Source organism: Acipenser ruthenus, chromosome 20 (assembly GCF_902713425.1).
Source record: "Acipenser ruthenus chromosome 20, fAciRut3.2 maternal haplotype, whole genome shotgun sequence".
Classification (NCBI taxonomy): Eukaryota; Metazoa; Chordata; class Actinopteri; order Acipenseriformes; family Acipenseridae; genus Acipenser; species Acipenser ruthenus.
This window is the reverse complement of record NC_081208.1, coordinates 16,650,288-16,662,912: the sequence shown is the minus strand read 5'-3', so window position 1 is coordinate 16,662,912 and position 12,625 is coordinate 16,650,288. Positions and strand designations below refer to the sequence as shown.

At 41.8% G+C, this 12,625-nt stretch overlaps 1 protein-coding gene across 3 annotated transcripts; it reads left to right on the top strand.

Annotated features, from left to right (window-relative positions):
• The first annotated feature begins 885 nt into the window (after positions 1-885).
• On the top strand, positions 886-11,954 carry LOC117425225 (C-type lectin domain family 4 member E-like). Of its 3 annotated transcripts, XM_058994021.1 has the most exons (9): positions 886-1,013; positions 2,039-2,140; positions 5,389-5,457; positions 5,539-5,601; positions 6,440-6,502; positions 9,190-9,273; positions 9,813-9,958; positions 10,186-10,334; positions 10,936-11,954. In XM_058994021.1, the coding sequence occupies exons 1-9, from the start codon at positions 911-913 to the stop codon at positions 11,123-11,125; spliced, it is 969 nt and encodes a 322-aa protein (XP_058850004.1). In that variant the 5' UTR covers positions 886-910; the 3' UTR covers positions 11,126-11,954. The 3 variants fall into 3 exon arrangements, with proteins under 3 accessions (XP_058850004.1, XP_058850006.1, XP_058850007.1); XM_058994023.1 differs by lacking the exon at positions 5,389-5,457; XM_058994024.1 differs by lacking the exons at positions 5,539-5,601; positions 6,440-6,502.
• Positions 11,955-12,625: the final 671 nt, after the last annotated feature.

Here is a 12,625-nt window from a genome sequence, read left to right as displayed (position 1 = left end):
ATTGCAGTCCTTCCTCAATGTGTGAGTGTGTGGGTTGTTTCTCATACCGGGTTCAAGCACTGTACAAGCAGCAAGACCAGAATGTTATATCAATGGGACCCCTTTTGATGTTTGTTTATCCTGTGGTAGGATGACTCGGGGGTGACGTCAGACCAGGAAGAAACACAGGCACCAGTAGTATGGGTTGACGCACTACGCACATATTTATTAAATGAAATAAAATAAAATATTTAAACAGAAACAAAACACTTTCCACAAAACAAAACGGCATGGTGGTTAAAATAAACAGACAGCCAGCAAACACTGAAGCAAATGAGTATCGCGCTGGTGTAAAGCCAGCACAAGTAGCAATTGTTACTATATTTTTAGTTCTTAATTTTAAGGTTCAGCTCTGAATAACCCGAGCTGTGCCTGAGCTTGATTGCTTGTCAATCATTCAATCGGGCTCAGGCACATTCCACACTTGTTATTGTTAGCAGGGAAGATACTTATCTGCTTCCCTGCCAACCCAAAACCCACATTAACAATAATAATAATAAACAGAGTTTTAACACAAAATACATTTAAATAATAATAATACAAATAAACACAGGGGCGGATGTACCTCGTCACAATCCAAACTGTACTGTGTCCTGTTAGAATCGCAGGATAAGAGGATTTGGATCCCCTATTGAAAGTGAATGGCAGAGAGATTCCACTTGCAATACCTTTTAAACCCCTATCTGAGTCCTCTGTAGCTCACTCCTCATACAGCCCAATAGCTACAGAGATGGGCAGCAGTAACACTGCATCACACAGACTGAAGTGTGAATCCCCACTTCCTCTAGCCTCTGTCCAGCCCTGCAGAGTCTGCACTGTTAATATAACAGTCAGAACTTCCTCTCTACCTCACTTCTCTACAACACTAGCAATGGAGATGGACAGCATTTACACTGGGCTGCAGAATCCCTCGGAGGATCTCTACTCAACAGTAAACCAGCCCCAGGGCAAGAGATCAGGAGCAGAAAAGGGTGGTAAGTACCAAGTACCCTCTTCACTTAACTACTGCTAAAAGTTTCTGCATTCACGGAATGTTTTTTTTTCTTCAAGTAACAGAAGCTAATGAAAACTAAAGCTCAATCAATTTGATTCACATACTGAGAAAAAAAATATTGTTTCTCGTGCTTGTGTATTCCATTACTTTTTTCCACAACTTAATCTGGGGGATAAATATAGCTTTTTAAAAGTAGAAGGGATACTTTATATCATCTACATTTGTATAATGCTTTATTTCTTATCAGTTTAAAACATGAAAAACCAGGGTAAACTATGGTAAACGCATAGTATCAACATGGGAAAACTGCAAAATGACCCTGCAAGTACACTATGGTAAACTTTTATAAGGGAATATCCTATCATGTGTGTTCTCCATCATTCTCTAATGTATCTAGATTATTATTTAGATATTTTAGAACTAACTATTGTTCTATAATTCAGTTTGTATGAGTAGAACCTATAATATTTTGATTTTAGAGGCAAGAAACAAAATATTAACAAATAAATAAAAATAAATCCATGCCTTTGAGTGTGTGAAAAAAAATGAAGAAGTTGTGTTTAAGGAAGGTAAATGTACCACAGCACATGTGCAATTCTGTGGTGTTCCAATTTGTGCAATACAGGACAGAAGAAACACCCTGTGTTGCATACTTCTAAATTAAAACAGCAACCCTGATCAACACTGGCCAATGATTACGTGTTTTGAAAAAGAGAAAGATACACTTTAAAAACTTATTCTGAAATATGCTGTGCTCGTTCTCTCTTATTTTACTAAAAGATATAAAGGATCCGTAACACACATTTGTTTTAATAAATCTAACATTAATAATTAATAATGAGGTCTCTCTCTCTCTCTCTCTCTCTCTCTCTCTCTCTCTCTCTCTCTCTCTCTCTCTCTCTCTCTCTCTCTCTCTCTCTCTCTCTCTCTCTCTCTCTCTCTCTCTCTCTCTCTCTCTCTCTCTCTCTCTCTCTCTCTCTCTCTCTCTCTCTCTCTCTCTCTCAGACCCCACTGCTGGTAAAGCTCCTCCATACAGATGGGCTGCATTGGTCCTGGCAGGGCTGTGCGCTCTCTCAGTGGCTGCCATTATATTCCTCTCAGTCTACAGTGAGTATTGCACACAACACAACGTGTACACATTATTCATAATACAGCAGAGTGCAGAATTCAAAGGCAGGGAGTTGTTTTGACAGATTCAGTAACAGGGTTAAAAACGTTAGGTTACTTACTGTAACCCTGGTTCCCTGAAAGAGAAGACGACCACCAAAACGTTACTTATGGGGTATGCCTCCTATTGGTAGGTATTCACTGAGCTCTTTATATCAGAGCTGCTGATAGGCCCCTTTCCTGGGGTGACGTTCTCAAACCTGCCTACCAAGGGATTAAACAGTCATCCCACAAAAGCCATGTTCTCTTTTTGCATCTAACCCGTGAGGGTGACCGATGTGACCTAGTTGGTTGATGGTCACCTTCTCTTTCAGGGAACCAGGGTTACAGTAAGTAACCTAATGTTCCCTTTCAATTCAAAGATGACCACCAAAACATTACTTATGGAAAAGTATACCAGAGCCGTCGCGAGGGAGAAGGAACGGCAGCATACGAAGGATGCATCAGAACCGCATAACCCAAGGTTAGAGGTGCGAGCGTGAAACCTCAAGGACCCTCATGCTTAATGAAGGCAAGGAAGGATCTATCACGTTAAGGTGATAGAACCTGGAGAAAGTATGAGGCATTAACCAGTCGTCGAGGTAGTTCAATACTTTGATCCCCTGCCACCGCAAGGGGGCCAGGATAGAGTCCACGCACGTACGAGGAGCTAATGAGAGGCTGAACAGCAACACTGAAAACTTGTAAACGCTTCCCTGAAAGGTGAAGCGGAGGTACTTCCTGTGCTTGGGATGAATGGGAACGTGGTAGTACGCATCCCATAAGTCCACGGCTCGACGGACTGGAGAATGTGACGTTGAGTCAGCATTTGGAACCTTCAAAAACTCGTTGAGGAGTCTCAATTCTAGGATGGAGCGAAAGCCGCCATCCTTCTTGAGAACCTGAAATTATCTCTAGTAGAACCCCTCTCCATAGGAGGTGGGGTCTACAATACGAATGGCTCGCTTGCACAGTAAGGCAGCCAATTCCTTGTGGAGTACGGAGACCTGAAGAGGGTTGGTCATGGATGTATTCATGACCACTCGAAATGGAGCAGGTCCCAAGTGGAACTGTAGCACGTAACCGTTGTGCACAGTGACGAGCACCCAGATGTCCAAGGTGCAAGCGGGCCAGTATTGCAGCTGGTGTATGGAAAATGGATGGGTCAGGACGCAAGCCTTAAGGGCCCCTGCTGGGGCTGCTGAAGTTGGGGCGGAGCACTCGGAGGCGGCTGCCTAGGGCAGCGGCCCTGGAACTGCCTCCTATAGCGCGGCCGCGTGGACACACCACGCCCTGCTTTCCCTTTACCTTGTAGGAGAGCCTTCCTGGTAATAGTACGTTCCTGGGGAGATTGCCATCAGCTCCACCTACCCCGCACCGGAGCCACGGGGAGGGAGTAGTGCGGCCACTTGCCAAGACTCCTCCTCACGTTCCCGGTGGGAGCGCTGCAGGATCTCCACTACCGCCGGCGCAAAAGCATGCCCTGGGAATATCGGCGCATCTAATAGCGCTGCTTTATCAACATCAGGGACCGTCGATTGCGACAGCCACAGCTGTCTCTGAGCTACTACTAGGCTTGCCAGGCTCAACTCGGTAGCCACCGGCACTGGGAGTGGGGCTTCCCTCAGTATGCTGTCCATATAGGCGGTCAGTTACCCGCCGTGTTTGCAAGGTGGGTCACCTGCACCTCAGCTGCATACGCCCTTTTGAGGTGTGTCTCCATAACCCTGCACTGCGGGTTCAGGCACACAGGGTCCTTAGGTAATTCCCCCACCGGTGGTACCTTGACCAAGGCCGATATGGTGGAATCCACTGGGGGAAACCCTGCCAGGCCCAGCTTATCCACGTCTTCCAAGGAAGCAAGCTGTGAGGCTTGCTTCAACACGCTTGACGTCGAGACTGGATGATCCCAAGAGGAGCACACCTACTTCATAAAGTCCAGGAAAGCTGGGAAAGGGTGCGGGCAGGGAGCTACACCCTGTGTCCAGAACATGGACCGGACTCCTCTCCTTCCTCCATCTCAGTGGGGAAGGAGCCCTCACCCCAGATATAGCAGCCTCCTCTGCCATCAGTGATGGCGCTTCCTGCTCACTCTGGGAGAGACAGGGGCTGGTACTGGGGGGGCTGCGGCTGGAGCCATAGGTGCCATCCTGCTTCAACAAAAGCTCTAGGACCAGGGCCATCTGTACCTTGAGGTCCCCGTAGCCCTAGCCAGCCTATTGTGAAACACCGGGGCTGAAAAGCCGCGTAGACGTTGCAAAAAGCCTCGTCCCTGAGGGCCAAAGTGGCGTGCTGGACTCCCAGGAACCACGCACATTCCTTGTGTCTGCGCATGTATGTGTGTTCATAGTAAATCCTTGATCTTTGTAACACATCAATTAAATATTATTACTAAGAGAGCTAATCAACCCAGATAAACATTAAATTATCAATTGTTTAATTGTTCCTACAAAAGACTCAATGTCAAAACATCTGATATGGTCAGGGATTAAAGCAATGCAGCAGTGAAAGGGGGCATTTTTAATGGACACCAAAGGTAATGGAATGCAAATAAGAGAATCAAAGAATGCAGCTGTGTACCAGACATTGACAGTAGCTCAAAGTGTCGTCCGTAGCTTTAACCTCAAGTCACATGACCTCAATATGGCACCAACACATTAAGCATGCAGAGGTTATGTAACCCTGAAAATATTAAATAACTTTGAGATATGAGGCTTTGAAAAAAAATTACACAAAAAAGTTCATTTTTCTTGAACGACATCCATGATCAATCACGGGAATCACAGAATACATACTGTATGTGTGCCAAGTATGAAGTCAGTATCTCAAAGTGTTAGGGCTTTGTCATCCAGAAACCAAAGTCACATGATACGGTGGCCATCTTTCCAAGTACTGTTCAGAGACTGTTTTGAAGAATTAAATACAGTTTGGTATTCATTCATCCTAATTTGATACATTATTAATAAAGAAGCCACGCCAGTCCAGAACAGTTTCATGAATGTCAAGTTGTATTTCATAATAAAAGCTGTGTGTGCAGGGCAGTGGATCCCTCTCAAATCTGGATACTGTACTGTATTACACAACAGTCAAAACCAGCCTACTGTATCATAACTATTCATAGTGATTATGGATCTGTGTCACAGTAAGCTTGTGTATAGAGACAGTAGGGTTTGTGTGCAGCTGTTTGACAAAATCACTCTCCATTGCAGTTTCTAACTTCCAGACCCTCGAACTCCAATCCCAGTATTCAGAACTGGAAAGGAACTACACGGACACAGGTGAGTGCTGTTTCACATTCTAGTGTATAGAGACGGCAGGGTTTGTGTGCAACTCTTTGACAAAAGCACTCTGCATTGCAGTTTTACACATGCAGACTAAGTATTCAGAACTGGAAAGGAACTACACCAACATCTCTGCCACAGGTGAGTGCTGTTTCACATTCTATTCAATCTATTTTTTCAGCGTTACATCTAAAGTAATTGATTTCGTGTCAGCATTATATTTTGTATTATTTCTTTGGTTCAGAGCTACTGGATTATTATAGGACAGTAGCCACTGAACACAATGAAAAGCAGCCGGTACATACAGTACATGGTAATACTAATAAGGTGGTGATAACATACAAGAGGCTTTATAATATTGAGATCTTCTAATAGAAACATGAATTTTCTTAAGAAAAAAATCTACATGCCTACCAGAAACACACAATATGAAATATTACAACTTTGTAGGATTTCAGTTAAGGATGCTACTTATGTTTCTGCTCATGCCTTGCGAAACGATACTATATAATTACATTTGGTAAAGTGAATGCATCACAATGTTTGAAAAATGATAGTTCATTTTACAAAAAATAATGATCTTCCAGTGGGTAAGGATTCACAGACATGCTGGGTGTGTTGAGTAAGTGAGCCTCTCAGAGCAGCTCTGTGAAAGAACCCAGTTAACAGCATGTTGAGAGCCGCTCCCCCTGAGCAGCTCAGAGCTGCAGAGCGGATTTCAACAGTGATCACAGTGAGGGGAACAATTCTCACTCTGAGCCGCTCAGTCACTTCATGTATCTGTAACACTGGGTTTATTTATCAATTGCCTATATCCTGCTGTACAGCTGAAGTTAATGTGCTAATGTGTACAAACAATGAAAAAAGACTGGCCATTCTAAAGCAGTCTGTATCACACCTATTCATCTGTGTCACAGTAAGTGTATAGAGACGGCAGGGTTTGTGTGCAACTCTTTGACAAAAGCACTCTGCATTGCAGTTTTACACATGCAGACTAAGTATTCAGAACTGGAAAGGAACTACACCAACATCTCTGCCACAGGTCAGTGCTGTTTCACATTCTATTCAATCTATTTTTTCAGCGTTAGATCTAATGTAATTGTTTTCATGTTAGCATTATATTTTGTACTATTTTTTTGTACTAATGGATTATTATAGGACAGTAGCCACTGAACACAATGAAAAGCAGCCGGTACATACAGTACATGGTAATACTAATAAGGTGGTGATAACATACAACAGGCTTTATAATATTGAAATCTTCAAACAATAATCATGGCAAAAGCTGACCTATATTATAACTTTCAGGATTTGGGGTATGGAGTAAAAAATAAAGGTCTTGACAAATTGTATGACTGCAGACTGCAGACTTAAAGATACATTTGGGGTGCCAGGAAGGGAAATACCCTTACCAATAAGAATAATCAAAATAAACAAAATAGAGAAGAAACAATAAGAATATATAAAAGAGTGAAATAAGCACCATTACCAGACTACAGATACCAGTGATACAGGGGCCACCTCACCTGCACCCTGAAGCAGAGTTACTATCAAATAGAAAAAAATAAAATAAATAATATATATATATATATATATATATATATATATATATATATATATATAGAAAGCAATTAATTACATTAACTATTTTACAGGCTTTTGTAGTAACAAAGTGCTCAGTGGTGCGCGTCAGTTATTACAACTCAATCTTCTTAAAGGGACAGGTGCTGTGATAACTGTGGCTCGTCACAAAATTCAGCAGGGTCTTTTCAGAAGCACTTTCCTGACAGCATGGCAAATAATGATCTATGCAGATACAACAATAGAGAGATGATACAGAACAAGTATAACTGGATATTAAACCTGGAAGATATTTTGTTAGGAAATACAGACAATATAAAGTGTCTCTTTAATTGAGTTGTTTGAAGAATGTTTTAAGAATGGATTAAAGGTTTGTTCTAGACTGTTGATTGGTTTCTTTAACTGTCTAAAAACAGTTCTGAGAAAAACTATCAAATCAAAAGAGACCCGAAAACCAGCAAATATGAAGTTTGTATCTAAGAAGGGTGGGGCAAATGGTTTATTAAACAAATACTTAAGCATTAATTTCCAAAGGGGGTCCCAGCAAAACACGTTTGAGAAGCCCTGATCTAAAGGGCTTGTCATATCAGACTGAATGGGTTGTAAACATAAAGTTATGGGAATGTGAAAGATCTGTCTCATTCATTGATTCAGTGCATCACGTCCAGAGGTTTAAAACAATGTGACAGAGATAATGGTCATTTCTACTGGACACCAGCTGTAATGGAACTTTATTGAGAGAATCATAGAATACAGCCTCGCTGTTACACAACAATAAAGACCCAATGTCAAAACATCTGATATGGTCAGGGATTAAAGCAATGCAGCAGTGAAAGGGGGCATTTTTAATGGACACCAAAGGTAATGGAATACAAATAAGAGAATCAAAGAATGCAGCTGTGTACCAGACATTAAGACAGTAGCTCAAAGTGCAGTCTCTACGTAATTGTAACCTCAAGTCACATGACCTCAATATGGCACCAAGACATTAAGCATGCAGAGTTTATGCAACCCTGAAATATGAAATCACTATCTCAAATGTTTTTTTGAGATATGAGGCTTTGCAAAGGGTTAATTTTTCTTGTACGAAACTGTGGCAAGGTGCCAGCACCATTTATTATTTAAGTATTATTATTATTATTATTATTATTATTATTATTATTATTATTATTATTATATTAAATTGTATTTGTGTGCGGATGGACGAAAGCCATCCGACATTATTATTTATTATTTGAGACCAGCGAAAAGCTGGTCTTGTAAAATGTGGATGGGGTTGAATCCCCATCGTGGTAAAGCTTGTGGGAATGTGCCTGGAGCCTTAATAAGGTAATCATTTAATAGGTAATTAAGGCTCCAGCCACGAATATAAAAGACCCACTCCAAGCTCATTACTGGGAGAGAGCTTAGAGGGCATAGGAAAAAGACAGCAGTACTGAGAAAAGAGAGAGTGAATGCTACCCGATAGAAAGGTACTCATTTTGTTAACATCCTTATTGTCTGTGTTTGTTTTACTTTGGCCAGTGTGCCCTTTTGTTTATTATTGTGTTTTGTTTAAAACTGTTTACTTTGTAATTTAATTAAAGACGAGCACAGCCACGCGGTTTTGCCTCGTACCACTTTGGTTTTGGTTTAATTTTCTGGTCTGATGGCACCACCCACACACACCACTCAAGCCAACCTTTCACAGACACCGATGATTAGCCAAGGGAATCACAGAATACATACTGTATGTGTACCAAGTATGAAGTCAGTATCTCAAAGCGTTAGGTCTTTGTCATCCAGAAACCAAAGTCACATGACCCTGATATGGTGGACATCTCTCAAATACCATTCGGAGACTGTTTCTGTAGATTTAAATACAGTTTGGTATTCATTCATCCTAATTTAATACATTGTTAATAAAGAAGCCACGCCAGTCCAGAACAGTTTCATGAATGTCAAGTTGTATTTTATAATAAAAGCTGTGTGTACAGGGCACTGGATCCCTCTCAAATCTGGATACTGTACTGTATTACACAACAGTTAAAACCAGCCTACTGTATCATAGCTATTCATAGTGATTATGGATCTGTGTCACAGTAAGCTTGTGTATAGAGACAGTAGGGTTTGTGTGCAGCTGTTTGACAAAAGCACTCTCCATTGCAGTTTCTAACTTCCAGACCAAGAACCTCGAACTCCAATCCCAGTATTCAGAACTGGAAAGGAACTACACAGACATCGCTGCCACAAGTGAGTGCTGTTTCAGATTCTACTCAATCACTTACCTGTATTGTTACAGATTTCTGGAGAAATACCAGTTTCAGAAACAGCGCTGTCAAATACCAAACCCTTACTAATGATCATATCACAAAACTCTGTAATACATGACTGTGCTCAAGCAGCCCTCTGAACAATCCCCTTCAGATGAGGCCCTGTCACCTGCATGACACAAAGGAATCAGGAATTGCAATTAAAACCCTTAAGATAGACAAAATCGTTAATGAACGAGAAAGAGACACTTCCTTTAAAAAACAAAGCCCTGCAGAGTGGGGCAGCAGTGACAGTGGAAACAGTGAGATTTTCAGTTTGTTTGTTAAATTGACAGTATGTTTCATAAATAATGGCTTGTATTGTCTATTATTCAGCTGGTTAAAGAGAGCTGGGGGTTTTGAATGATCTATGATGTCATCCAGTACCCTTCGCTATCTTTTACATTGTGCCTTTCTTCACATCTACAGCTCTTTCTGTTTAACAGATCAGCACTGCTTCTGTCTCTTGTTCTGCCTCAGTTTTTAAAGCCTGTCCACAGAACTGGGAGCTGTTCAATGGCAAGTGTTACTACTTCTCCACTGATAGAATGAACTGGACCTCCAGCCGTGATAACTGCACATCACTGGGGGGGCACCTGGTGATTATAGAGAGCGATGGAGAGCAGGTAGGGCTATCTTCTTTACAATGTTAGATTTTCAATACACATTTCTGTTGCTCACTTCACTGATAGCTAACACTGGAGTAGCATGTAGGATAGTAATGTGCAGAATAGTTCTTTCACCCAGAAGCAAACATTGTTAAAATAAAACTGTGCTTTCAAACACTTGCCACTAGATGGCAGACTACAGGCTCAGACACAGCTCAACTGATAGAAGTTTGTTTACTGTTCAGAGATCCCTAACGGATAAGGCTTTGATCATCACACAAGAAGCTTACAGGTATGAAGAGAAATCCTACTGGATCGGCCTGACTGACGCTGTTACTGAAGGAACCTGGCTCTGGGTGGACGGCACTCCTCTCATTGGCAATGTCAAAGCAAAGTAAGAGCTTCAACCTCATTCTGAAATCACCGCTGAGGATTAATAGGATAAACCGTGTTCTATAGAAAGTGACAGTGAAGCTACTGGAGAGACAACACAGTGTGCTTCCTTTAATACAACAAAGTGCCCTCCTCAGTGTCCCCTAACATGAGAGCGCTAAGATGTACCATAGCAAGTGTAATACAGCACAGTGAAAGCATGGTAAAGCATAGGTAGGCATTGTAAAGACCACAGAGGTATGGTAAAGCATATTAAAAATCATGGCAAGCCTTGGTAAAGTATAGTTAATGCACAGCATAACCAGGGGAAAACTGCAAAATGACAGTGCAGGTTTACTGTGGGGAACTTTTAAAAAGCAAACAGCATTGATTAAGTGCTGCAGTGAAACTGGGTCCTATTCACAAAGCTCTAAGCCTTCTGATTCAATTGTATTTTTATATTTGTTTAAGAAACTAGTAACAGTCTAGGGCTGTATCTTTAATGTCAAAACAAACAAAAAAAATCACTTTCACTAAGTGCTGATTAAGTGTTGCAGTGAAACAGTGAGCATGTCCAGTTTAGTGCTGTCATACTGACTGGCATTGCTCCTCATCTCTTTCAGATTCTGGGCCACAAGGTCGATTCTTCTTCTTAATTATGGTAAAGAGCCTGATGACTATAAGGGAGAGGACCCGTCTGGTGAAGACTGTGCACAGCTACAACCACAGAGGAATTCCTATGAGACCTGGTTCGATTCCTCATGCAAAAATCAATATAAAAGGATTTGTGAAACTAAGGCTGTAATACACTAATAAGAGGATAATCAGGAAAAAAGGAAGCTAAGGTTACTGAAGCACAAAGAGAGACTAGAAAGAATAGAAGAAACTCAGTTCAGATAGACAAGCATGCAGGTCATCCCCCAACATTACCATATTAACCGTTTGATTCCACATTATGAAAAAGCAGAGATAACAATGAGCTGCTGGTGGTTTGTACTGAATGAAGAAAGACCTAGTCAGTGCAGAAAGCTCCACATCTTGAATGAGGACCCTAACAACAAGATTGGGAATCAAAGGCTTAATAGTAATGATGGGAGATTCAACCTGATTCCGCACATGGAGGGGCCAGCCCTACCTAACTGATAGAAGCACACCCCCACAAACAAACAGTCTGAATCAACACACTGATGAAGGCACCAGACTTGTATCTGAGGGTTCTGCTCTGAGCTACAATGGAGCAACCCACTGAAACAACTACTTCAGCAGATTAGTATTATCATTTTATAACCCTGCACTGCACTGAACACAATTTTTGTTCCTGGGTAGTAAGTGTTATTTCCTAATTGCTTATGCCTCAAAAGTATAGAAAATGGCTATTATTCCCCACAAACTTTGCTTTTGTGACCAGGACAGTGATATTTTGAAATTTACCTATTTCCAATGAGAAAACGGGTGAATTTGTGTCTCTTCACATAAAGTCAGAAAAAAACAACATATAAATCCAAATTAACATGTATTTATACTAAAGTAATACAGAAATGACTACAAAAGATTTAGAAGTGAGTAGTTTTTCGAGATTTACGATTATACTGTAAATCACTTTCACGAATCAGCCCCCAAATGTAGTCTCCCATCATGTTCTCGTTATACTGTCCTTGGTAGCGGCGTTCAAAGTCCAGTATATCCTGGTGGAAGCGCTCGCCTTGCTCCTCCGAGTACGCTCCCATGTTCTCCTTGAATTTATCAAGATGAGCATCAAGGATATGGACTTTGAGGGACATCCTACAGCCCATTGTGCCGTAGTTCTTCACCAGAGTCTCAACCAGCTCCACATAGTTTTCGGCCTTGTGATTGCCCAGGAAGTCCCGAACCACTGCGACAAAGCTGTTCCAAGCCGCTTTCTCCTTACTAGTGAGCTTCTTGGGGAATTCATTGCCCTCCAGGATCTTCTTTATCTGTGGTCCGACGAAGACACCGGCTTTGACCTTTGCCTCAGACAGCTTAGGGAAGAAGTCTTGAAGGTACTTGAAGGCTGCCGACTCCTTATCTAGAGCTCTGACAAATTGTTTCATAAGGCCCAATTTGATGTGCAGTGGTGGCATCAGCATCTTCCGGGGGTCCATCAGTGGCTCCCACTTGACGTTGTTCCTCCCCACAGAGAACTCGGTCCGCTTGGAAGAGTCCACCATGCAGAAGTAGCAGTTGCTTGAGTGGTCAGTGGGTTTCGGCCAAATTCTTGGGATAGCGAACTTCATGGCTCTCTTTTCCCCTCTGTACCATCCTACAAAAATACATTTATTTCACCCATGACTA